We start from the raw sequence: 26,524 nt of genomic DNA, 5'->3' as shown, positions 1-26,524 counted from the left end.
GTATCTTCTCGTCCTCATTCATCACTGTATCCTCTCGTCCTCATTTCACTGTATCCTCTCGTCCTCATTTCACTGTATCCTCTCGTCCTTATTTTACTGTATCTTCTCGTCCTCATTCATCACTGTATCCTCTCGTCCTCATTTCACTGTATCCTCTCGTCCTTATTTTACTGTATCCTGTCATCCTCAGTCATCACTGTATCCTCTCGTCCTCAGTCATCACTGTATCCTCTCGTCCTCAGCCATCACTGTATCCTCTCGTCTTCATTTTTCACTGTATCCTTTCGTCCTCATTCATCACTGTATCCTCTCGTCCTCAGTCATCACTGTATCCTCTCGTCCTCAGTCATCACTGTATCTTCTCGTCCTCATTCATCACTGTATCCTCTCGTCCTCAGCCATCACTGTATCTTCTCATCTTCATTCTTCACTGTATCCTCTCGTCCTCAGTCATCACTGTATCCTCTCGTCTTCATTCTTCAATGTATCCACTCGTCCTCAGTCATCACTGTATCCTCTCGTCCTCAGTAATCACTGTATCCTCTCGTCCTCAGTCATCACTGTATCTTCTCATCTTCATTCTTCACTGTATCCTCTCGTCCTAAGTCATCACTGTATCCTCTCGTCTTCATTCTTCAATGTATCCACTCGTCCTCAGTCATCACTGTATCCTCTCGTCCTCATTCATCACTGTATCCTCTCGTCCTCAGTCATCACTGTATCCTCTTGTCCTCAGTAATCACTGTATCCTCTCGTCCTCATTCTTCAATGTATCCACTCGTCCTCAGTCATCACTGTATCCTCTCGTCCTCATTCTTCAATGTATCCACTCGTCCTCAGTCATCACTGTATCCTCTCGTCCTCAGCCATCACTGTATCCTCTCGTCTTCATTTTTCACTGTATCCTCTCGTCTTCATTTTTCACTGTATCCACTCGTCCTCAGTCATCACTGTATCCTCTCGTCCTCAGTCATCACTGTATCCTTTCGTCCTCATTCATCACTGTATCCTCTCGTCCTCAGTCATCACTGTATCCTCTTTTCCTAATGTCAGGATTTCATTGTTAATTTAGCTGTGAAGGACGTAATGATAATATTGTGAATCAAACATTTATGGTCCATCAGTTTCCAGCTAAATTAAAGTTCTTAGGTTGCATCGTTGGTTCAAGAGATTTAAATTTAGAATCTTTTCCTTCTGAGTTTCAAGTGAAATATGCAACATGACAAAACATCAAAATCCTGCTCCAAGTTAATCCAGAGCTTCCTCCGAGATTATGCAATATCCATTAGATATTCCTGGAACAGGCTGAACAAATACAGCCAATCTGGATGTTTAATCCTCATCCTGCGTCTTAATCCGTCACTGAACGCATCAATGAAGACGCCTCGGTCCAGATCTACAGACGTCCTCCTCACGAGGCTGAGATGATGTGAGGTCCGAGAGCAGAGGCTGAACGTCTCCGACACTCGCTCGTCCTCTCGCCTCACTTGCTTCCAGTTAATCTGAAGGATTATGATGTGATCTGATGGGATTACAGAGCAGCAGAGACAGTTGAACCTACGATTTCAGATCATTTAACGATTCCAGAAAAGTCTGCTGGTCGCCTCCACAGGTCAGCTTTGTTTCCCCTCCAAGAAGCGTCTCGTCCGGAGGTCAGAACGTCACTCCCTTCTGGCCCCGCGGGGGCCCCTGATGCCTGCTGCCAATTAAGCCGGCCCGAGACCCAGGCACGAACCAGTGTCCCCCCAGTGTTCCCCCGTCACCCCCGTCTTCACCACTCGTGCCTCGAGACCGTGACAGACGTGCAGAGCCACAGGAACACAAACAAAGTCCAGCGATAACGACAAAATATTGATACTATTCAATATTTAATATGTTTTCACGATACTCTAATGATCCATTATTTATCTATTTATGTATCCAGATTACATTCATGTTTTTATCATAGTCATTATATGGTTTATAAAAACTGTGTGTAAAATAAAAAAAATAACATCTAGTATTCACCGTGTTTGTTCATTTTGGTGTTGCAATTAAACTTCAGGCCGCTAGATGGCAGCAGTCATTACGTGCCCCGCTACAAAGGAACAGTGACATCCTGCAAGATCCCCGGTAAGACTGAGGACGAGAGGATACAGTGACTTCCAGCAGCTTGTAAAATATACTACAAATATATCCTTGTTACTACCGTATCGCTATATATCGTATCTTTGCCCCTGTATAGAAAAATACTGATAAACATATACATACACTACACATATATACTTACTACACTATCACAACACCAAAAGTCAAGTACTGGACAATACTACACATATATACTTGTTACTACAGTATCACAACACCAGAGTCAAGTACTGGACAATACTACACATATATACTTGTTACTACACTATCACAACACCAGAGTCAAGTACTGGACAATACTACACATATATCCTTGTTACTACAGTATCACAACACCAGAGTCAAGTACTGGACAATACTACACATATATACTTGTTACTACAGTATCACAACACCAGAGTCAAGTACTGGACAAAACTACACATATATATTGTTACTACACTATCACAACACCAGAGTCAAGTACTGGACAATACTCCACATATATATTGTTACTACACTATCACAACACCAGAGTCAAGTATTGGACAATACTACACATATATACTTGTTACTACACTATCACAACACCAGAGTCAAGTACTGGACAATACTACACATATATATTGTTACTACACTATCACAACACCAGAGACAAGTACTGGACAATACTCCACATATATCCTTGTTACTACAGTATTGTTGACCCTGTAGAATAAACACACCCAGTGATGACAGAACCTCATGTGAGCGTAAAACATCATCAGATTTGACACGTTGGTACGACTGGTCGCTGCAACAGGTTAAGGTTAAGGTTTGTTCACGAGTGACACGTCGACTAGTGTTGGTTTGGATGTAAATCACCAGCTCAAGTGTTGTTGTTATACCAGGGATTGTTATTTGTTACACAGCAGTGTGACCCACTTCAGCTCAGCAGCTTTTACTTCATCAAAAAAACATCAAAAGTCTCTTTTTGCAACAAAACTGATCAGCCGCCGCTACGTTGTAGACGGATGTAGACATTGAACAATAGTGCGAACAATAGTGCGAACAATAGTGCGAACAATAGTGTGAACAATAGTGCGAACAATAGTGCGAACAATAGTGCGAACAATAGTGCGAACAATAGTGCGAACAATAGTGTAAACAATAGTGCGAACCATAGTGCGATCCATAGTGCGAACAATAGTGTAAACAATAGTGTAAACAATAGTGTAAACAATGGTGTGAACAATAGTGCCAACAATAGTGCGAACAATAGTGTAAACAATAGTGTAAACAATAGTGTAAACAATAGTGTGAACAATAGTGTGAACAATAGTGTGAACAATAGTGTGAACAATAGTGTAAACAATAGTGTGAACAATAGTGTGAACAATAGTGTGAACAATAGTGTAAACAATAGTGTGAACAATAGTGTAAACAATAGTGTAAACAATAGTGTGAACAATGGTGTGAACAATAGTGTAAACAATAGTGTAAACAATAGTGTGAACAATGGTGTGAACAATAGTGTGAACAATAGTGTGAACAATAGTGCGAACAATAGTGTGAACAATAGTGTGAACAATAGTGTGAACAATAGTGTGAACAATAGTGTGAACAATAGTGTAAACAATAGTGTGAACAATAGTGTGAACAATAGTGTGAACAATAGTGTAAACAATAGTGTGAACAATAGTGTGAACAATAGTGTGAACAATAGTGTAAACAATAGTGTAAACAATAGTGTGAACAATGGTGTGAACAATAGTGTAAACAATAGTGTAAACAATAGTGTGAACAATGGTGTGAACAATAGTGTAAACAATAGTGTGAACAATGGTGTGAACAATAGTGCCAACAATAGTGCGAACAATAGTGTAAACAATAGTGTAAACAATAGTGTAAACAACAGTGTGAACAACAGTGCGAACAACAGTGTGAACAATAGTGTGTGATGAGGACGTCACCAAACGTTCGAGGCTCTCGCTGCAAACAGACTTGAGATGCTTCAAGTGATCGTCAGGATCCAAGTACAGCATCAGTGATGCTTGTTTTTTATATTTCAAATGTTGAAACGTTTTTATTGGAAATAGATGGAAATTGTTTTTGATTTCTAAGCATTTAATTTTTTTGGTTGAATATCGTCTCGTGGCAACATTTTAACAGTTAAAAAGCTAAAAACATGGAATTTAGAATTCTATCTCTATGCATAAAAAACATTGAATTCAAAAATTTAAAAACAATAATAAAAATGTAACCTTTTATTATTATCTCTTCGAATAAACACCCATTAGACCTTATAATATACAAATGTTATTTAATACAATTATTTAAAAATATATAAATATAAAAATAATTAAATATTAAAAATATTAAAAATAATCATTCAGTGTTTTAAAAAAAAAAAGAATGTCAACGTTATCAACAGTTAGTTTGGTTCATCTGCCCCTGCCAGGCCTCCTCCCTCCGGTCGCCATGACGACGGAGACAATCAAACAGATTGGACGGTAACTTTGTTGCGGTGCGTTCATGGACGGTCGGTTTCACTGCGAGCTACAGTGCAGTCGGTGGTGTCGTGACTCCTTTATCATTTATCAGAATTAATTAGTGAAGACCTTCTTTTTTTTATTTTTGCCGAGTCAGCAACAAAAACATTGAATGTCTTTAAGAGACGACGACTGACTCAGGATCAGTCTGGACAGCATGTGACGCTTGTTAATTTGATGCCAGTCGTGACGGATTATCTTTGGCCTCAGGGGGGTGTCGGGGGGGAGGGGGGTGTCAGGGGGGTGTCAAGGGGGTGTCGGGGGGGCGTCGGGGGGCTAATCACACGCTAGAGCTGGAGCATGTGCTGGCGAGTGTCGAGCCACTGACCACTGCAGGCCGAGCGATAAGAGAGCAGCGCTGGTCATAATGTTTGGGTCGCACAGAAGTGTCGCCTTCAGGGTCTCGGTTATTATCCCTGGAATGAGTCGGATTAGTGTTTTTGTGCGTCTCTCTCGTCGTTGTGCGACGTCCAGCGTCTCTACATTTGTGCGTCTCTCTCGTCGTTGTGCGACGTCCAGCGTCTTTATATTTGTGCGTCTCTCTCATCGTTGTGCGACGTCCAGCGTCTTTATATTTGTGAGTCTCTCTCATCGTTGTGTGACGTCCAGCGTCTTTATATTTGTGAGTCTCTCTCATCGTTGTGCGACGTCCAGCGTCTTTATATTTGTGAGTCTCTCTCATCGTTGTGCGACGTCCAGCGTCTTTATATTTGTGAGTCTCTCTCATCGTTGTGCGACGTCCAGATTCTCTACATTTGTGCGTCTCTCTCGTCATTGTGCGACATCTAGCGTCTTTATATGTGTGCGTCTCTCTCGTCGTTGTGCGACGTCCAGCTTCTCTACATTTGTGCGTCTCTCTCATCGTTGTGCGACGTCCAGATTCTCTACATTTGTGCATCTCTCTCGTCATTGTGCGACATCTAGCGTCTTTATATGTGTGCGTCTCTCTCGTCGTTGTGCGACGTCCAGCTTCTCTACATTTGTGCGTCTCTCTCGTCGTTGTGCGACGTCCAGCGTCTCTACATTTGTGCGTCTCTCTCGTCGTTGTGCGACGTCCAGCGTCTCTACATTTGTGCGTCTCTTTCGTCGTTGTGCGACGTCCAGCGTCTCTACATTTGTGCGTCTCTCTCGTCGTTGTGCGACGTCCAGCTTCTCTACATTTGTGCGTCTCTCTCGTCGTTGTGCGACGTCCAGCGTCTCTACATTTGTGCGTCTCTTTCGTCGTTGTGCGACGTCCAGCGTCTCTACATTTGTGCGTCTCTCTGGTCGTTGTGCGACGTCGAGCGTCTCTACATCTGTGCGTCTCTCTGGTCTGTTGTGTGACGTCCAGCGTCTCTACATTTGTGCGTCTCTCTCGTCGTTGTGCGACATCCAGCGTCTCTACATTTGTGCGTCTCTCTCGTCGTTGTGCGACATCCAGCGTCTCTACATTTGTGCGTCTCTCTCGTCGTTGTGCGACGTCCAGCGTCTCTACATTTGTGCGTCTCTCTCGTCGTTGTGCGACATCCAGCGTCTCTACATTTGTGCGTCTCTCTCGTTGTTGTGCGACGTCCAGCGTCTTTATATTTGTGCGTCTCTCTTATCGTTGTGCGACGTCCAGCGTCTCTACATTTGTGCGTCTCTCTCGTCGTTGTGCGACGTCCAGCGTCTCTACATTTGTGCGTCTCTCTCGTCGTTGTGCGACGTCCAGCGTCTTTATATTTGTGCGTCTCTCTGGTCTGTTGTGTGACGTCCAGCGTCTCTACATTTGTGCGTCTCTCTCGTCGTTGTGCGACATCCAGCGTCTCTACATTTGTGCGTCTCTCTCGTCGTTGTGCGACATCCAGCGTCTCTACATTTGTGCGTCTCTCTCGTCGTTGTGCGACGTCCAGCGTCTCTACATTTGTGCGTCTCTCTCATCGTTGTGCGACGTCCAGCTTCTCTACATTTGTGCGTCTCTCTCATCGTTGTGCGACGTCCAGCGTCTCTACATTTGTGCGTCTCTCTCGTCATTGTGCGACATCTAGCGTCTTTATATTTGTGCGTCTCTCTTGTCGTTGTGTGACGTCCAGCTTCTCTACATTTGTGCGTCTCTCTCGTTGTTGTGCGACGTCCAGCGTCTCTACATTTGTGCGTCACTCTCGTCGTTGTGCGACGTCCAGCGTCTCTACATTTGTGCGTCTCTCTGGTCGTTGTGCGACGTCGCGCGTCTCTACATTTGTGCGTCTCTCTCGTCGTTGTGCGACGTCCAGCGTCTCTACATTTGTGCGTCTCTCTCGTCGTTGTGCGACGTCAAGTGTCTCTACATTTGTGCGTCTCTTTCGTCGTTGTGCGACGTCAAGTGTCTCTACATTTGTGCGTCTCTTTCGTCGTTGTGCGACGTCAAGTGTCTCTACATTTGTGCGTCTCTTTCGTCGTTGTGCGACGTCAAGTGTCTCTACATTTGTGCGTCTCTACATTTGTGCGTCTCTCTCATTGTTGTGCGACGTCGAGCGTCTCTACATTTGTGCGTCTCTCTCGTCGTTGTGCGACATCCAGCGTCTCTACATTTGTGCGTCTCTCTCGTCGTTGTGCGACGTCCAGCGTCTCTACATTTGTGCGTCTCTCTCTTCTCTACATTTGTGCGTCTCTCTCATCGTTGTGCGACGTCCAGCGTCTCTACATTTGTGCGTCTCTCTCGTCATTGTGCGACATCTAGCGTCTTTATATTTGTGCGTCTCTCTTGTCGTTGTGTGACGTCCAGCTTCTCTACATTTGTGCGTCTCTCTCGTCGTTGTGCGACGTCCAGCGTCTCTACATTTGTGCGTCACTCTCGTCGTTGTGCGACGTCCAGCGTCTCTACATTTGTGCGTCTCTCTGGTCGTTGTGCGACGTCGAGCGTCTCTACATTTGTGCGTCTCTCTCGTCGTTGTGCGACGTCCAGCGTCTCAACATTTGTGCGTCTCTCTCGTCGTTGTGCGACGTCAAGTGTCTCTACATTTGTGCGTCTCTTTCGTCGTTGTGCGACGTCAAGTGTCTCTACATTTGTGCGTCTCTTTCGTCGTTGTGCGACGTCAAGTGTCTCTACATTTGTGCGTCTCTTTCGTCGTTGTGCGACGTCAAGTGTCTCTACATTTGTGCGTCTCTACATTTGTGCGTCTCTCTCATTGTTGTGCGACGTCGAGCGTCTCTACATTTGTGCGTCTTCTCTCATCTCGTTGCCCCCCAAAAACACACAAAGTTGTGTGCGCTTGTGCGAGTTGCTTTACGCACCGTTTGCTATGGCAACTAATCTTTGTGTGTTTATCCTGACGCTCCCTGTGGAGAAGCTTCTCTTCCTCGTGTTCTTTTGACTCTTTAACCAACAAACGACACTTTAAAGTCGTCACTGCTGCTGCAGGCCAGGCTTAAAGTTGAAGTATCTTCTGTTTTGTGTAGTTGATCATGACCTTCATGTGTCACTGAAATTACTGGGTTTGTGTGCGACCATAATTGTGTGTTCATTTATTCGTAATGTGTCGTTTTTTGTTCATAATTGAGTGATTGTCGGTGTGTGTATGTTTTCTTTTACGTGTATCAATGAAAGTTTGTGTAAGCATGTGTGTATTTGTTGTGTGTTTTAGGTTTTGTGTGCATTTATCAATAATGTGTTGATTTTGTGTTCATAATCGAGTGATTGTTGGTGTGTGTACACACTTCTTATGTGTATCAATGAAAGTTTGTGTAAGCATGTGTGTATTTCTTAGTTTTTTGTTGTGTGTTTTAGGTTTTGTGTGCATTTATTCATAATCTGTCGTTTTTGTGTTCATAATAGAGTGATTGTCGGTGTGTGTACGTTTTTTTTACGTGCATCAATGAAAGTTTAAATAAGCAAGTGTGTACTCATTGTGTGTTTTAAGTTTTGTGTGCATTTATAAATAATGTGTTGTTTTTGTGTTTATTATTGAGTGATTGTCGGTGTTTGTTTTTATGTGTGTTAATGAAAGTTTGTATAAGCAAGTGTATATTCGTTTTTTGTTGTGTGTTTTAGGTTTTGTTGTGCGTTTGTCCTTCAACTCGGTTCTTCTTTCTCGTCACGCCTGAAACTTCACGTCGTCGACATGATTGTTGTGACATTTCCGTCGATCCATTATCGGCAATTGGACTTAATTGTGACTTAATTCCGTCTCCCTGCAGAGGGTGGGAGGTCGTGGACCTCTGCCTCCCCCTGATCTCCCCCCTGATCTCCCCCTCCTCCCTCACTCCTGCTGCAGTATCCCAGTCCTTCACACCCACAAACAGCCTGGACACCAGAGCCGAGTGCGTCAATAATTCATGTGTGTGTTCGTCATGCGTTTGTGTACATAATCTTGGAAATTAATCCATGTTTTTGTGTGTATCACAAAGTATTTAATACACAGTTTTCAGTCAACAAGTAGGTTGTGTTTTTGTGAGTCTGAACGGCTGATGATTGTGCGTTTGTGTCTTTTATGATTGTGCACTTTTCTTGTCCGTCATTTGCAGCAACATATATAGATTGAAAATATATGTTATTGTTTGTTTGTTTCTCAGTTAAAGCTTGTGTGTTTTTTGCTTGACTTGGTTTGTGTTGTTTAATGTGTGTAACCACAAGTTTTAAAAATGTTGTAAATTAATTTCATCTCAATTATTGTGTTATTTTAAAAGGTTGATGTGATTGTGTATCTGACAATTTACATTACAAGTTTGTGCGTGCGTTTTTATTAATGTTTACTTTGTTGTGTATTACTTTGTTCAACAGGTGTTTCTCAATCATTGTGTTTTTATTAATTTATACTTTGTTGTGTATTACTTTGGTCAACAGGTGTGACTCAATCATTGTGTTTTTATTAATGTATACTTTGTTGTGTATTACTTTGTTCAACAGGTGTTTCTCAATCATTGTGTTTTTATTAATGTATACTTTGTTCAACAGGTGTTTCTCAATCATTGTGTTTTTATTAATGTATACTTTGTTGTGTATTACTTTGTTCAACAGGTGTTTCTCAATCAGTGGGTTTTTATTAATGTAAACTTTGTTGTGTATTACTTTGTTCAACAGGTGTTTCTCAATCATTGTGTTTTTATTAATGTATACTTTGTTGTGTATTACTTTGTTCAACAGGTGTTTCTCAATCATTGTGTTTTTATTAATGTAAACTTTGTTGTGTGTTACTTTGTTCAACAGGTATTTCTCAATCATTGTGTTTTTATTAATGTATACTTTGTGGTGTATTACTTTGTTCAACAGGTTTTTTTCAATCATTGTGTTTTTATTAATATATACTTTGTTGTGTATTAATTTGGTCAACAGGTGTTTCACAATCATTGTGTTTTTATTAATGTATACTTTGTTGTGTATTACTTTGTTCAACACGTGTTTCACAATCATTGTGTTTGTATTAATGTATACTTTGTTATGTATTACTTTGGTCAATACGTGTATGTGTACCTCTTTATGTACTTACGAGAACATAAATATTGTATCTTGTGTGTTTGTTTTGTTTATATTTGCGCTATTTTTATCCCATCAGTGAGTAACATGACAAGTGTGTAATAAATAGCTTGTGTGTGTTTAATATTTCAAAAGTTATCATCCTCCGAGTATCATTGTGTGTAACCGACCCCGTCCGTTTCCAGGAAGTCTCACGCTAGACACCTAAACAATGCGTCGTCATGGCGACCTACAAAAATGTCAACTAAAGTGTGGCCGAGGATCTCCGCTTGTGGTTCAGGAAAAACCTGCCGGGAAACTCAACACTTTCAGAAACTCGCCCTGAAACCAACAAACGAGTGCGTCGGGTTGAGCGTGCGTCTCCGTCCCCCGGGACAAAGAGCCCGTCCCCATGGCGACGCACAGGTACAGGTGCACCTGCTGCTGCGGAGGAGGAGGGGGGGGGCATCGTCACGGCGACCGGCTTCAATTTCACATCCAGGAGTGAAGTGTCTGTCGGGCAGCGTTTGATGAGGTTTTTCATTCAGTCTTTGAAGTGAGTGAAGAACAAACACGGGACGGAGGACGAGAAACGAGTCTGAGGTAGAAACGCTGGAGTGAACATCTGCTTCATTCAAACATCTCGATCCATCCATGACCACCAAAGACAACTGCTGCCCGGACTCACATCCCTGGTGTGTTTTGGCTTTTATTTGGAGAGTTTAAACCTTTTTATCAAAACTGTATCATTCACTCATTCAATTTCTACCGCTTCATCCCAGTGGGGGGCGCCGGCAGCCTATCCCAGTGTCATAGGGCGGGAGGCAGGGGACACCCTGGACAGGACACCAGTCTGTCACAGGGCACACACAAAGACAGACAACCATTCACACACACACTCATACCTACGGAAAATTTCCCCAAGTTCTCAGTAAACCTCTGTATGTTTTTGGACTGTGTGGGAGGAAACCGGAGTGTCCGGAGTAAACCCACACAACACGGGGAGAACATACAAACAGGAAAGGTCACAAGTTAGCTTGGCCTGGAAGTGAACCAGCAACCTTCTTGCTAATCACTGTGATATTTAAAAAATGACATAATAATTTGAGTTGAGGCTCAGACTGCAAACCGCAGTGGTCAGTACCTGAGATAGTTGTTGAAATGTAGCGACATTAAAGTCGATTATTATTCAATTAATTAATACTGGTTTGTCACAGAAAAAAATGTCTTGTACTAGGAGCCACGACAACAAATTCTTCAAAATATTTGTGGATCCAGATGATCATTGGTAACACCTGAAGAATGTTAATCCGTTCTCTGACCAATCATTTCTTTAAAAATAAAATTAAAAAAAGAAATCATTTCACAAGTTACTGTTTAAGTTTTTCTCTCATTAATTGAAGATTTCAATACATTTTGTCCACATTTATTGTGTTTGTCACACTTTGGAAGAAATCCTCAAGTAAATATATTTAACACATAATTAATTACGATGACATTAATTTTGTAACTTATTTATCCACTTGTGCGACGACAGAAACTGTGTGTGTGAGACATTCCTGGGATTCCTGTGCGATGACATCACGGCGCATCAGGAATGTGCAACAATACGAGCAGAAACCAACAACGAGTGTGTGACACGAGTGTAGCTGGAGACGCAGGTCTGTCAGGACTGTTGACATTTTTCCACACACACTCCGGCGACACTCGACACACAACATTCCTGCGACACTTGACAAAGTAAACGCAGCTTCGGGAGTATTTCTTAAAAACGCTCTTAAGCCGCGACGACTCAGCAGATTCTTGCCCCGAAAACATAAGACGTGTCGCATTTTTGAATTGTGTAAAAACACACACAACGACATTTCCAGAGAAAGATACACACATCAACAAACTCACATTTAAATCTTAAACATATGATACAAAAATATGAATGAACAGTTTTTCATTTAGTGTCAACAAACCTTTTTTTATTTCTTTACAAAAATGTTATAAAATATAATTAAATATTTTCCAAAATCCCCCGTTTTTAAACACACAACATGTGTTGTTCTTTCGTGGATCTCACACAATATGCAGATACATTCTTAAGACTACTTAAAAAATGAATAAATACAATTAAAACACAACAATGTGTCACAATAAGACATGAGACCCACAAACAAGCCTGAGTGTGTCAATAATTCATGTGTGTGTTCGTCCCGCGTTTGTGTACATATTGTTGGAAATTAAACCCACGTTTTTGTGTGTATGACAAAGTATTTTATACACAGTTTTTCAGTCGACAAGTAGGTTGTGTTTTTTGTGAGGCATGGACGGCTGATGATTGTGCGTTTGTTTGTCAGTTTAACATGGAAATGTCCAGAAGGTCGCACAGTCACAGCAAAGAAGAAGGAGACAACAAATTCTTCAAGATATTTGTGGATCCAGATGATCATTGGTAACACAAGAAAAATGTTAATCTGTTCTCTGACCAATTAATTATTTGATAAATACAATTAAAACACACAATAAGACATGAACCTATGTAACACACAAACTAGTGTTAGAGTTAAAAAGGTATTTGTTGTTTACTTGTGTATTTTGTGCTACTTCTTCTTATCTCTTTATACACATGTATATTACTGAGGGACCCTTGAGCAGCACAAGGGTCTTGAACACCAAAATAATGTTCTGGTTCTTTCCCTCGACACCATCGACGGCGGGTTGTGTGACCGGTGTCGCGGAAAAACACCTCCTGACACTTCAAGTTCAATATTTGTCCAAGATCAACTGATCAAACTCGCTCCGACTTCCACTTCTGGAGCCGAAGCCGTTGCGTAAACCCGGGACGTGACGGATAGAATATGTTACGACAACACAAGGATGTCGAGTTCAGGGAGTAGAAGCCGAAACAGGGAGAAAAAGAGTGGATATTTTACGAGTTAAAAGCCAAAACTTGAAACCAATAGATAAAGATATAAGAAAGTAAGTAAGTAATTTGTATTTATATAGCGCTTTTCCAGACCAGGGTCACAAAGCGCTTAAATATTTAAAACAATATTCAATAAAGTATATACTTTAAAGGTCAAGATAATACTGAGAACAACACAGGAGTTCCAGAAAATCAAGGAAAAGCCTGAACAAATAAAAATGTCTTAAGATGTTTCCTGAGACGTTTTTATTCGTGCAGGCTTTATAAATATAATATATAAATATAAAATATATCTATATAAATATGCTATATAAATATAATTGGCACGCGAGATATTCATATGGAAAACATGTGCGATTATTTATAATTATTTATCGTATAAATCAAGCATTTCTTAGATGCGCATTTTGACCAATCAGGGTCACCGTTTTGTAAAGTTGTCAATTTGTACTTCTATGTCTCGTTGTCGTTTACGTCTCCGTCCGTCGTATCTTTCATCTTGTTCTTTCTCTTTATTTCTCTTTGTTCTTGTTCATTTTTATTAAATGTTTTATGAATAATTGCTGTATTGCTGTGTCTAATTGTAAAAAAAACAATAAAGTTCTACCTAACCTGACCTAAAGTCGCAGTAATAACATTAGAAAGTGAGGCTTGAATCATTTAAAGTGAAATAACAAGTGGATAATAAGAAAAATAGTGTAGAAATCCTTGAAAATGAACAAGAAAACCACGGTTTAGGAAGTAGAGATTGTCGTTTCTCCACCTCCAATGCATCCGTAAATGTTTGGTTCTGGACTCAGGACGTGGCAGCGTGGCGGCAGCACGGGTGGTGGCAGGAGTGTGTTCCCGCATCATAATGCGTCTTCCAGTCCAGTCCAGAGATTTGTCAATTTGCGTCCCAGGATTAGAGCATCAGTGGGAAATAAGGAGCGGCGGACGAGCTGCATACTGAGCGCCGGCGCTGTCGGGAGCGATAAGAACCCGGCGCTCTGAACCGGGCCGACAGTTCTGGTGTCTCCTCCGGGATCAGAACCCTCGGGTGCGACTGCACGGGGATGAGATTGTAGCTGATCAATAACTTGTTAGCGCAGCTAAGGAGCGCCGGAGCTAAATTGGTCCGAGGCCAGAAGGAAGCAGACGTGAATCCTGATGAGGAGGATCGTGGAGAACCATCTTCAGTTTATTTTTAACACCACACTGAGGTTCCCGAGCCAGAGTGAGGCGTCCTAAAGATCCACCTCGACACAATCTTTCCAGACAAGAACTTCACGGTGGAAGAGGGTCTCGCACCAGCTGAAGAACCACCTGAGGGTGGACTCTAGGAGCCGGGTCAGTGACACTCTTTGAGGATGATTGATGGTTCACGGCGGAGACGAGTCCGGCCCGAGCTCCAGACCACAGACGGCGAGGACACACCGTCCATCATCGTCTTGTTATTAACCTACAAAACAAACTCCAGAGATCGGGAGGATCAGCCCCAGGAAGCCCACTTCAAGACCTTGATCCACATCACTGGTGGAAGTATTTGGAGCAAAGTGAACTCACAGTGAACTCCCAGAAGAAGATAAAGATACAGAAGATACTTGAATAGCTTTTTTATTTAACAGCCGTGTATCAACTTAAAAAACAAGAAAATTATTTCTTTCATTGGGATTTTACAGTTTATTTTTTAAAGCGTGTGTTTAAAAGGAATTAAAATTTGAAAATAAATTACAATTAACATATAAATATTCATGAGTTTTGTTCATTTTTATGTTTCAATTGAACAGGCCTCTAGATGGAAGCAGTCATTATGTCCTTAGCGGCTGAATTAATGCCAGATCCTGGGGATAACTGAGGACGAGAGGATACAGTGACTCCAGCAGCTTTTAAAGCTGATGTTTGGACATATTTTGGTTTGAAAACAAATGAAAACAGTTACGACTTCGTCAAGAGTCATGTGGTCTGTAAATACTACAACACCAGAGTCAAGTACTGGACAATACTACACATATATACTTGTTACTACACTATCACAACACCAGAGTCAAGTACTGGACAATACTACTCATATATACTTGTTACTACACTATCACAACACCAGAGTCAAAGTACTCGACAATACTACACATATATACTTGTTACTACACTATCACAACACCAGAGTCAAGTACTGGACAATACTACACATATATACTTGTTACTACACTATCACAACACCAGAGTCAAGTACTCGATAATACTACACATATATACTTGTTACTACACTATCACAAAACCAGAGTCAAGTACTGGACAACTGGAAAAATCTAAAAAACTGCCCGACTACCCTTCCTACTAAAATAGTACGACTCTCCGACTGGAGCAACATTAGTAACGTTGGTGTTCATTGTTGTGACTCATGTCTTTAATCTTTGTTTATCACAAACTTTCATTCACGGCTCCACACTCAGGGTAACACACTACAGTGTGTAACACACTACAGTGTGTAACACCGAGATTCTTTCTTCTGTTTTGTTCCAGAAAAAACAACAACGTCTCAACAGGGAATTGAATCTTCCACTTTGTTGAATCTTTGAATCTCTTCCTCTCCATGTTTAATGGCTGTGACTCCATGAATTATTTCATCAGCTGTGTAATATCTTGTTATCTCTCACGGAGCAAAAACTTCTCAACGGTTCACAGATCTGTGAACAGGAAGTGGAAGCTTCACACACAGAGGTCAAGTGTCGATTTTACAAACTAATCTGCCGCGACCCGCGGAACAATAAAGCTCCACGAGGATCGGGTCCATTGAGCCCAGGAAGGTGTTGTAACTCGGCTCATTTCCCGTTCGAACCAACGCCGTCCGCGGCGCCGTCACACAATCACTTTCCAATTTTCCCCCCAAATGAATGAAAATGTGATGACAGTCGTCGTCGCACCTCCTGGATCGGCGTCACGCCTCCCTCCGTGACCCACTTCTCTCCTCCTATTTTAATCCCTCAGAAGAAGAACTCTTCTGGTGAAAGACTGCGAGGACGTGCAGCTGCTTGTGATCGTCCTCCTCGGTGGGAACTTCTCACCCGGAGACGAGCGTCTTCAAACGGAACCCCGCGATAATGAAGATGGCTGCGCACATCTGGATGTTTGCGGCGCTGCATCATTACTCGGCTGCAAACTGTTGCGAGCGAGTCTCACGCTCACGCCTGGGCTTGTTTTGAGGGGATTAAGCATCTGAGGGAGACTCTAGAGAAGAGCTTTGTGGGGGTCTTTTCCAAGCTGAGACACATCAGGAACATTTGGGATCTCATTTTTTCTACTTTTTTTTTATCAATGTGCTGTTGCTCACGGCTCTGTCACGACATACATGGAACTGAACTAATCCCTAAGTTTAAGACCATGGTTCAGCTGCAAAATAAACCCCATTTTCCTGCATCGTCGTTTTTTTTTTACCGTTGACGTTAATGACCTATAATTCTTATCTTATCTCAAACCCTCTTTATAGGTCACCGTATCAACGGGAATAATAGTGTACTTTGATTTGAGACGACCGTCCAGCGCTGCCACATTGGAATAGGAATTCCAAGCTGTACTAGAAGAATTCCAGATTCTTCTAGTGAATTCCGATCTCTACTGGATTCCACTCTCTACTAGTAGAGATTGGAATTCTCTAATAGTAGGATCGGAATTCTCTACTTGTACAGATTGTAATTCCAATCTCTACTAATAGGATCTGGAATCCTAGTACGAAACTGGGATCTGAATATTGGAATTCCAATCTGTCCTAGGACAAAAAGGAATTCTACCAGGACAATCTCTAATTCTAATAAGAGAAATTCGGATTACAAACCCTAACCCCGACCCATATCATTATTAAGATCCCAGTTCAGTGGCAGGATTCCAATCTGTACTAGTTGTATGTATATGGTTTTCCAATCTGTAATAGTTGTATGTATATGGTTTTCCAATCTGTAATAGTTGTATGTATATGGTTTTCCAATCTGTAATAGTTGTATGTATATGGTTTTCCAATCTGTAATAGTTGTATGTATATGGTTTTCCAATCTGTACTAGGAAGATTCCAGGTTCTACTAGTGAATTCCAATCTCTACTAGGACAGATTGGAATGCTACTACTGTATAGGGATGTGAATATTGGAATTCCAATCTTTTCATAGTACAAATAGGAATTCTACCAGGAAAAAATTCTAATAAGAGAAATTTGGATTACCAACCCTAACCCATATCATTATTAAGATCCCAGTTCAGTAGCAGGATTCCAATCTGTACTAGTTGTATGTATACGGAATTCCAAGCTGTACTAGTAGGATTCCAGATCCTACTGGATTCCAATCTGTACTTGTTGTATGTATATGGTTTTCCAATCGGTCCTAGGATGATTCCAGATTCTACTAGTGAATTCCAATCTTTACTAGTACAGATTGGAATCCTACTACTGTATAGGGATGTGAATATTGGAATTCCAATCTGTCCTAGGACAAATGGGAATTCTACCTGGAAAATCTCTAATTCTAATAAGAGAAATTCAGATTACCAACCCTAACCCATATCATTATTAAGATCCGTGTTCAGTAGCAGGATTCCAATCTGTACTAGTTGTATGTACATGGAATTCCAATCTGTACTAGTAAGATTCCAGATCCTACTGGATTCCAAACTGTACTGTGACATACATTTGTGCATATTCACAAAATGTAACCCCTTCAAATAATTGACTCCTTGATAAAAAACAAGGAAATGCATTTATTTTCATCAAGGACTTGACATTTAATAACGTGTAGAAATGTGCGAGTGGAATAAAAGGCTCCAGATAAGGCTTATCACTGTACAGACACATTGGTCAATCAAAGAGATTTTAAATGACATTTTTTCCCTCTTCCAGTCCCAATGAGACACAACAAAGCTTTGAAAGTTCTCCACGAGCTCCACCGACAGAACATGGAGTCCACGAAGCGGCGGCGTCGGCCCGGCAGAAGCGAACACAGTGGCGGTGATTCAGCGCCGCCGTCCAGCTCTCCTGCCAAGAGCGTCTGCCTGCAGCCAGCAGCTGCCGAGCTCGACTGCAATGCGGCTCATCCGAGTGCGAGAGCCGGAGCCAGGTGGAGGCGCTGAAGAGGGATGTTGCTCAACATCTTGAGGAGATGCGAGCGGTGCTGGCGACGCTCCCAGCACTTTAAAAAAAAAAAAAAAAGCTTCGACCACATTATCCTTTTCCTGTTCCTACTGACCCGCGGAGATGTTTCAGCAAATTCATGACAGAGAAAAGCAGCTGTCGGACTGAACTGCACACGACATTCATCCATTCATCATCCGTCAGAAGCGTGAAGAACGGAACCACGTGAGCGGATTCAAAAGCAGCAGATGATTGACTCGACCGCTCGCAATAAACGTTGCATCCCTTCCATCTTCTAGAACATCCTCCAAAGAACCTCCTCTCTCAGCTCCACATTTAATGATGATGCCTTCAGGGACTGTTTAAGATGCAGTTCTGATGATTAAAGCTGCCGAGCAAAGCCTGACCTGCGGGCCACGATGCAGACCTTTTTGTCCGTGTTTTGAAGCCAGGAGAAAAACCATAACACTGCTCATCTAGAAATCTTTATTTAAGATAAACAAAACCCTGTTCATAATTCCTTAGTTCTACTTATAAAAAGTTGTTTTTTATTGGTTTGTCATTTTGTTTGAGGAGTCTTTTCATGTTTGTTTTCATAATTAAATGATACTCTTTAAAAAAAAACATGCTTTACCTTCAAAATAAAAATAAATAGTGACTTCTCTCTCACCTGCATAACTTGCCAACTATAGATAATCTCTGTAATCGACTTCCAAAAATAAAACGTATATTAAATGAAATTATACATACGAAATAACCATGTTTTAGCTCAATTGTAATTGTATGATTGACGCTTGCTATTATTAATTACACTAAAAGGACAAGAAACAAAATCAATTAAACAAATTGAATAGAAATAGAAATTTTAAAAAGTACTGTAAAAAGAAGTTCATGATTAAAACACACTAATGGCAAGAAGTAAAACAATATTCCTGAATAAGACGTTTCTATTTGTTCAGGCTTTTCCTTGAATTTCTCGAACTCCTGTGTTGTTCTCAGTATTATCTTGATCTTTAAAGTATGTACTTTTTTGAGTATTGTTTTGATTGTTTAAGCGCTTTGTGACCCTGGTCTCGAAAAGCGCTATATAAATAAATATTACTTACTTACTCAGTGTATATCTTTATTAATATTTATAAGTCATTCACGTTTGTTGACAAGAAAGTCTTGCCCTCCACCGCTCTGCAGGATCATCTCTAGCTCCGAGTGGACCGACAGAAATATCTGCAGTCGGAGGTAAATTGCACCGAAAATAACCAAAGGAAGAGTTTTAGTATTCAGGGCCACGAGGGCTTCAGGACCTCCTTCGGTTCGCTCTCCTCAGAGGAGGGAGGAGGAGACGAGTGACGGCGGCGAGGAGACGGAGGAGGACGAGGCGGCAGGTGCGGCGCCGAGATACACGTAAACACCGGGAAATCAGATGCAGCGCGAACAGAGGGATGTCAGAGGATCTAAATATACTCCCTGAATGCTGAGCAGCTTCTAAGTTTAGAGGCGAGAGGCAGAGTTTTTGGAGCAGGAACAGAAGCTTCTCAGGTGCAGCTCCAGATCAGACGCTCATTTATAAGTTAGCCTGTTGATGGTGGCGTTTGGAGATCGACGGGGAGGGATCTGTCAGACACCTGACGGGGGGATAAAAGATGCTCTCGGAGGCGACGACAAGCGGATCCCGACACATCAATCAATGAGACGCCGCCCCCCGTCGGTCGTCCCCCCTCAAGGTTAGCTTGTGATGCAAAAGTGCCCGGTCAGGCTGAATACTAATGACATCACCGGGACCACGTTCAAGTTAAACCCGCAGCGACGTCGGGCTCCACCAGATCCACGTCTGGCACCTGATGCTCTCCACCTCACCCGGGCATCAGGACGCCATCCATGATGGATGAGGCCTGAATTATTGACGAGGAAGGAGAGACTTGAGCCGCACATGAAGGAGGATCGTCTTTTTTTTTTTGAGGCCATTTGATGAAGTTTACACAAGTTTCAATCAACTTTAACCAAAACCTAAATACATGAACCAGAGCCACAAGGTATTTCCCTGGATTTATTGGTTTCTTTTAACCAACAGTAGACGAGAAAGATCTGACAACTGACAGTATGTCTGAGGAGTTACGTCAGGAGCCCATCATAGGGTATCAAGCTTCTCTCTTGGTCAGCTCTATCGTCCAGGAGAGACTCAGAGAAGACATATAGGAGTCTTGGCGCAACGTCTCCTGGACTAGTAAAGCTGCTGTACTGGGAGGAGGCCCCAGGGCAGACCAGGAAACGCCTCCGGTGACAAACCGTTCCCATTATTATTGCGATAATGGCTACATTCTGTTTTTAAATTGATGTTTGAAAAGTCATTTTTTCCAAATGTTGACATTTGGGTTAAACTCCAGCTTTTCTCAATCAATGAAGATGAACTTATGAATAAAGTTTCACAACGTGTGGTTGAAAGCAACGAAGCCAGACACGATACTCGTTCTGCATTGAGGAAAAAAACACAGCAAATACACTTGTTATCGAAACAGAAGCGGATCCTCCTCGTCTGCAAACAACCTCTTATCAGATCCATCTTTATCGTCAGCAGGAATTTCAGCTCGACATACACAACGCTCTCACCTTACAAACATTTTCACCGGGTCATCTCCACAGGCCACGAGAAATAAGCGGCGAGCAAACACACACACACACACACACACACACACACACACACACACACACACACACACACACACACACACACACACACACACACACACACACACACACACACACACACACACACACACACACACACACACACACACACACACACACACACACACACACACACACACACACACACACACACACACACACACACACACACACACACACACACACACACACACACACACACACGGCTACGAACCCGCCGAACGGCAAACATGGCCGACAGTGAAGGTGTCACCCGGTGCTGCGTCTGGTTGCAAAGATACAAGTTTAATTGATCCAATGACTCTCAGGCCCGGAGCGACGGACTCACAACAGCACACACACATCAGAGGCAGAGCGATGGTTACAATGTGCTGGAATCTAATAACACAACTTGTTGGCTCGTAGAGAAAACCTCGGACATACCTCCGTTGTAGATTTAAGATTGTCATATTCAAGATTTGCAAAGATACAATCTCTCGTCAATGTACCCTAAAAAGCTAGAGCTGTTAGCCGCTAGCTAAGCTAGCAAGTATTTTCAGTTAAAAACATATTTCACTGTATTATGTAACAGAAGGTGGGAAAGTAAACAACCCTATAAAATAAATAAAAAGGAAATAAATAATATAAAATTGTGTAGGAATTTGTTTCCTTGAGACCTTGGCTCCTGCAAGGGTTTTTTATCTGTTGTTTTTGTGTAAAAAAAAAGAAGCAGGGGTTTGTTTGTAAAGTTGGGATAGTGTCGTAAATCATGATTTTATGTATAAGAAATTATATTTTATTTTTTTTAAACTTGTAGATCGGTATCTAAACATGGGGAAGTTGTACATGACAGAAGACAAGAGGATACCTTAGACATAACTGAGGACGAGAGGATACCTTTGACTCTTTTAGACCTGATGTTTGGACATATATTGGTTTGAAAACAAATGAAAGTACTGGACAATACTACACATATAATAATAATAATAATAATAATCTCTATTTATATAGCGCCTTATATATACTTGTTACTACAGTATCACAACACCAGAGTCAAGTACTGGACAAAACTACACATATATACTCGTTACTACAGTATCACAACACCAGAGTCAAGTACTTGACAAAACTACACATATATACTCGTTACTACACTATCACAACACCAGAGTCAAGTACTTGACAATACTACACATATATACTCGTTACTACACTATCACAACACCAGAGTCAAGTACTGGACAATACTACACATATATACTTGTTACTACACTATCACAACACCAGAGTCAAGTACTCGACAATACTACACATATATACTTGTTACTACACTATCACAACACCAGAGTCAAGTACTCGACAATACTACACATATATACTCGTTACTACAGTATCACAACACCAGAGTCAAGTACTCGACAATACTACACATATATACTTGTACCAGCGAGATCCAAGCGATGACTGAGAACTTGTACATTGGTATATAAACATGGAGAAGTTGTACATGTTGTTGTAAGATATTTTCCAAATTACTTCAAATCATGACCCACAAACATAAACACACTAGTTAATATTATAATAATAATAATAATAATAATGTTAGCCTTGTATTTCACACAAGAACTAAAACTAAATAATGGAAAGCATCGATTTGAATTTCTTTAAACGCCATGTATGAGGTTGAACTTGAGGTGAGCAAACAGAGTAAATACTCAGCAACAGAATACTACGAAAGGACACGACTGTGTGTGGAGAGAAAAAAAACAACAAAGAATTAACGTCTTGAACTAAACACAGTGTTAAAACTAATGTTTTCTCTCTGGAGAGTATCTCAAACACCTGAAGGAGTAGTTATGTCACGGGTGGTGTTTTTCTCGAGTGAAAGCAAAAGACACACTTTCGTCGCCTCCTGGATTCGCAGGAGTCGTCGTTTGCAGGATGTGAGTCACCGAGTACTTCAAGGAAAAACATCAGAGACAAGCAGCAAAAATGTGTCGACCTTGTACGTAGTAGCAAAGATTGACGGCGACTCTTAATGATGTTTGAAAACCATTCAAGCTTCACACACACCTACGATCCCTCCACACCAGCATCAGTCATCGAAGTCCGAAGATTATGTCACAAGTGTTGTGTAGTAGCAGCATGTGTGTGTGCAGTAGCATGTGTGTGTGCAGCAGCATGTGTGTGTGCAGCAGCATGTGTGTGTGCAGCAGCATGTGTGTGTGCAGCAGCATGTGTGTGTGCAGCAGCATGTGTGTGTGCAGCAGCATGTGTGTGTGCAGCAGTTCAACACTGGAGAGGGTTTTGGGTAAAAGAGCAGCGACGATGTTTGCGCTGCACAAACAAGATCCTTCAGATGCACGATCGTGATTCTTGTACCTGGACAAAGGTCGGCAGATGTGCAGCCGAGATAAGTGCATTCTTGAGGAACTAAGAATGGGGAAGATAGTTTCCTGAAGCACTTGTTGGTCCTCGTTTCTCCACTCGTTGTGTTGTGATATCTTTGGTTTGAATAGCGATGTTTTATTCTTATCGTAATTATTTATGGTTTATATCCTAATAAACAATTATTCCATTTTACAATTACAAACATTCACTGCGTTGGTTTACTTTGTCGTTACAATTGAACTTCCTGACACTCTATGTCATTTCGTCCTCTTCGGCTAAAGGAGCAATGAAATCCTGCGAGATGACTGAGGACGAGAGGATACCGTCGACTCTGATGTTTGGACATATTTCAGTTTCAAAGCAAATAAAAGCAGTAACGACTTCGTCAAGACTCACGTGGTCTGTAAATTATGCAACACCAGAGTCAAGTACTCGACAATACTACACATATATACTTGTACCAGCGAGATCCCAGTGATGACTGAGGACCAGAGGATACAGTCGATTCTTTTAGAGCTGATCTTTGGACATATTTTGGTTTGAAAACAAATGAAACATGTGGTCTGTAAATTCTGCAACACCAGAGTCAAGTACTCCACAATACTACACATAAATCCTTGTACCAGTGAGATCCCAGTGATGACTGAGGACGAGAGGATACAGTGACTCCAGCTGCTTTAAAAGCTGATGTTTGGACATATTTTGGTTTCAAAACAAAAGAAAGCAGTTACGACTTTGTCAAGAGTCATGTGGTCTGTAAATACTACAACACCAGAGTCAAGTACTCGACAATACTACACATATATACTTGAACCAGCGATGACTGAGGACAAGAGGATACCGAGTCAAGTACTACATCTATTGTTGTGCTTGTATCGTGATAGTATGCATTAGATTCTTGCCAGTACACAGCCCTACTTGTAAGAGTGAAGTAGTCTCTGCTGGACTACTGCGTGGAGGGTCAAGGGAAGGACACCCACCTGGCTTGACGGTCTTGAGGCGGACCGGTTCTCTGAAGTGCCTGATGACCGCCAGCGTGTCTCTGTTGGTCAGTCCACTGACGGGGGTCCCGTTCACCTCCAGCAACACGTCCCCGGTACCGGGCAGCCTCCCGGCCAGACACAGCAGCGCCTCCGGGGCGAGATGTCCGAGGTGGGGGAACTCCCCGAGCTCTGCGCCCCCCTGGACCTCGACCACGGCCACCAGCTCCCCGGAGCCCCCCCACGATACGCTGCACTCCTGGACCTTGGCGGACCAGTGCTTCTTCTTCTTCAGGGTCTTGGACATGTTGGCGGAACCCGAGTCGGTCATGAGGGATCAGAGCTGCGTCCGGGTCGGAACCAGGGGGACGGACGCGTGGACCATGTCTCAGGATCAGCTGCGTCAGTGCCGCAGTGGAGCCGCAGCCGGAACCGAGTCAGACCCGCGGTCCACCTGAGGAGACGCTAGATCCGCGGAGGGGGTCCACAGTAGTCCGGGAGGAACTCCTTCATGGGGGGGGGGGGACTTGACCTGAGCGAGTCCGGGATCGAACCTTCATCCAAGCGCACCTGTCCCGCTCCTCCTCCCGCGCGCGCGGTGACGTCAGCAGAACATCGCCTGGATACGGAACAACAACACCTGGACCGGGCCGGGAAAAGAAAGACGTCGAGTTCCGTCGCTTCTCTGGGACCTCGAGGCGGGTTTGAAAGTTGTTCAACTTCCGCTCGGCGTCACTTTGGCTCGGAAGTGCACGCGGACGCTGTGGCGACAACACACACACCGACAGACACACAAACACACTTGAGAACTTTTCTTTTTTTTTTTCCGTGTTCCATCCTCGACTGATGGCGCGCTGGACCAATCAGCGAGCAGGGGGGCGGGAGCCACGGCGCAATTTTGAACAGCCAATCAGAATCACGAGTAGGCGGGACTTGAATGTTGCGCTACATTCTTATTTTTTATTATTATTATATTATAAATTGCTTAACATTAAGGATAACGGTTTGTATTGTAGAGAATAGTATTCAATTATCTTCAAACCTAAGTGCAATTAAATGTTTAATATTCTTAGCGCGATCAAACGTAAACTGAATTGTATTGTACAATTCTGCCCCCTGCTGGACATCATCCTTTAACTCTTGTATATGAAAAGTCAATTATCTCACTTTTTAATTGAATTGAAGTAGTTTAACTCGACCTAATCTACCTTCCTTCCTTAACTATTATGAGGGATAATAAGCCTCGCAGTTTTCTGATTTATTTTCGTCTAAAAGGATTTAATATTCATAAAATAAATATTGTAATTATATTTTTTATTTTGGAAAGACACACTGAAAACGTGGTACCTTTTGTTAAGCACTAAAGAGGTACATTTGTCAATCTCGACAGCTGCTAATTTAATGAAGACTATAACTTCTTAAGTTCAAACAAAACAGTATATGTGAAAATAACCTATTCATGTACATTTTATTTACAGGTTTTTAAAATAAACTTTACATTAGCTCTGTTTAGGAGACTTTAAATGACTCGTAGAAATGCTGATGAGTCTGCGTTGGTCTGCACACGCACTTTCAAGAAACATCTTAAGACGTTTCTATTTGTTCAGGCTTTTCCTTGATTTTCTGGAACTCCTGTGTTGTTCTCAGTTTTATCTTGACCTTTAAAGTATGTACTTTTTTGAGTATTGTTTTGATTGTTTAAGCGCTTGGTGACCCTGGTCTGGAAAAGCACTATATAAATACAAATTATTTACTTACTTACTGAATACTCTGCACAATTTCATTTTAATCCTTGTGTTCTGTATAGTCTCCTGTTTGTATTTTGTTTGTGATTCCTGTATGTGTTTTTTGTAACGCAACAGGTCTCTCTGAGAAATGTTACCTGTATAAATAATAAATTAATAAAATAACGGACTTGTTTTTAAGAATTGCAATAATAATAATCTTAAGAATTTCATATTATTATTATTCAGGAAACACATTTAAAATGGTTAATAAAAACATTTATGGCAGAGAATATTACATTACATATTAAGCGTGTGTGTTTGTGTGTGTGTGCGCGATGACACTGCGTTCGTTGCGTTACCAACATTGACCAGCAGATGGCGACCTTGTGTAACTAAAAGCCCGTGTACGTAAAAACCACATTTTCCACTTCATTACCACAAACCAGCAGATTTCCGGACTCATTACCATAAATGCCACGACGACAGAAGACAGTTCAAAGAGGCAGAAAATGTCTCGTACACGCGATGAAAAACAAAAAAAACAAAACACGTTTCTTTATTTGTTTCTTTGAGGCTCCTTTAAAAACTGAAGAACCTGCACTGAGGTCTGCATCATGACCGCGTTTCCTGTCTGGACCTGCAGTTTCAGCTTTGCAGTTCCAGGTGAGTCATTCTTGTGATTCAAAAGACTCATTGTGCGCCGACGCGTCCAGCCAATCACAGCCCGAGAC

At 41.9% G+C, this 26,524-nt stretch overlaps 1 protein-coding gene across 2 annotated transcripts in view; it reads right to left on the bottom strand.

Annotated features, from left to right (window-relative positions):
* The window catches only part of LOC148059051 (membrane-associated guanylate kinase, WW and PDZ domain-containing protein 3-like), a 96,882-nt gene extending 72,015 nt beyond the window's left edge, over positions 1-24,867 (bottom strand). The window contains exon 1 of one of the 2 annotated variants that reach the window (XM_087782002.1): positions 24,067-24,867. In XM_087782002.1, coding sequence (XP_087638128.1) covers positions 24,067-24,397 — 331 coding nt within the window. In that variant the 5' untranslated portion in view covers positions 24,398-24,867. The remainder of the gene's footprint in view (positions 1-24,066) is intronic. The other variant, XM_087782001.1, reaches the window with a different exon arrangement.
* Between the last annotated feature and the right edge of the window lie 1,657 nt (positions 24,868-26,524).

Source organism: Callionymus lyra, chromosome 19, assembly GCF_982586985.1.
Source record: "Callionymus lyra chromosome 19, fCalLyr1.hap1.1, whole genome shotgun sequence".
Lineage (NCBI taxonomy): Eukaryota > Metazoa > Chordata > Actinopteri > Syngnathiformes > Callionymidae > Callionymus > Callionymus lyra.
This window is presented reverse-complemented; position numbering and strand designations above follow the sequence as displayed.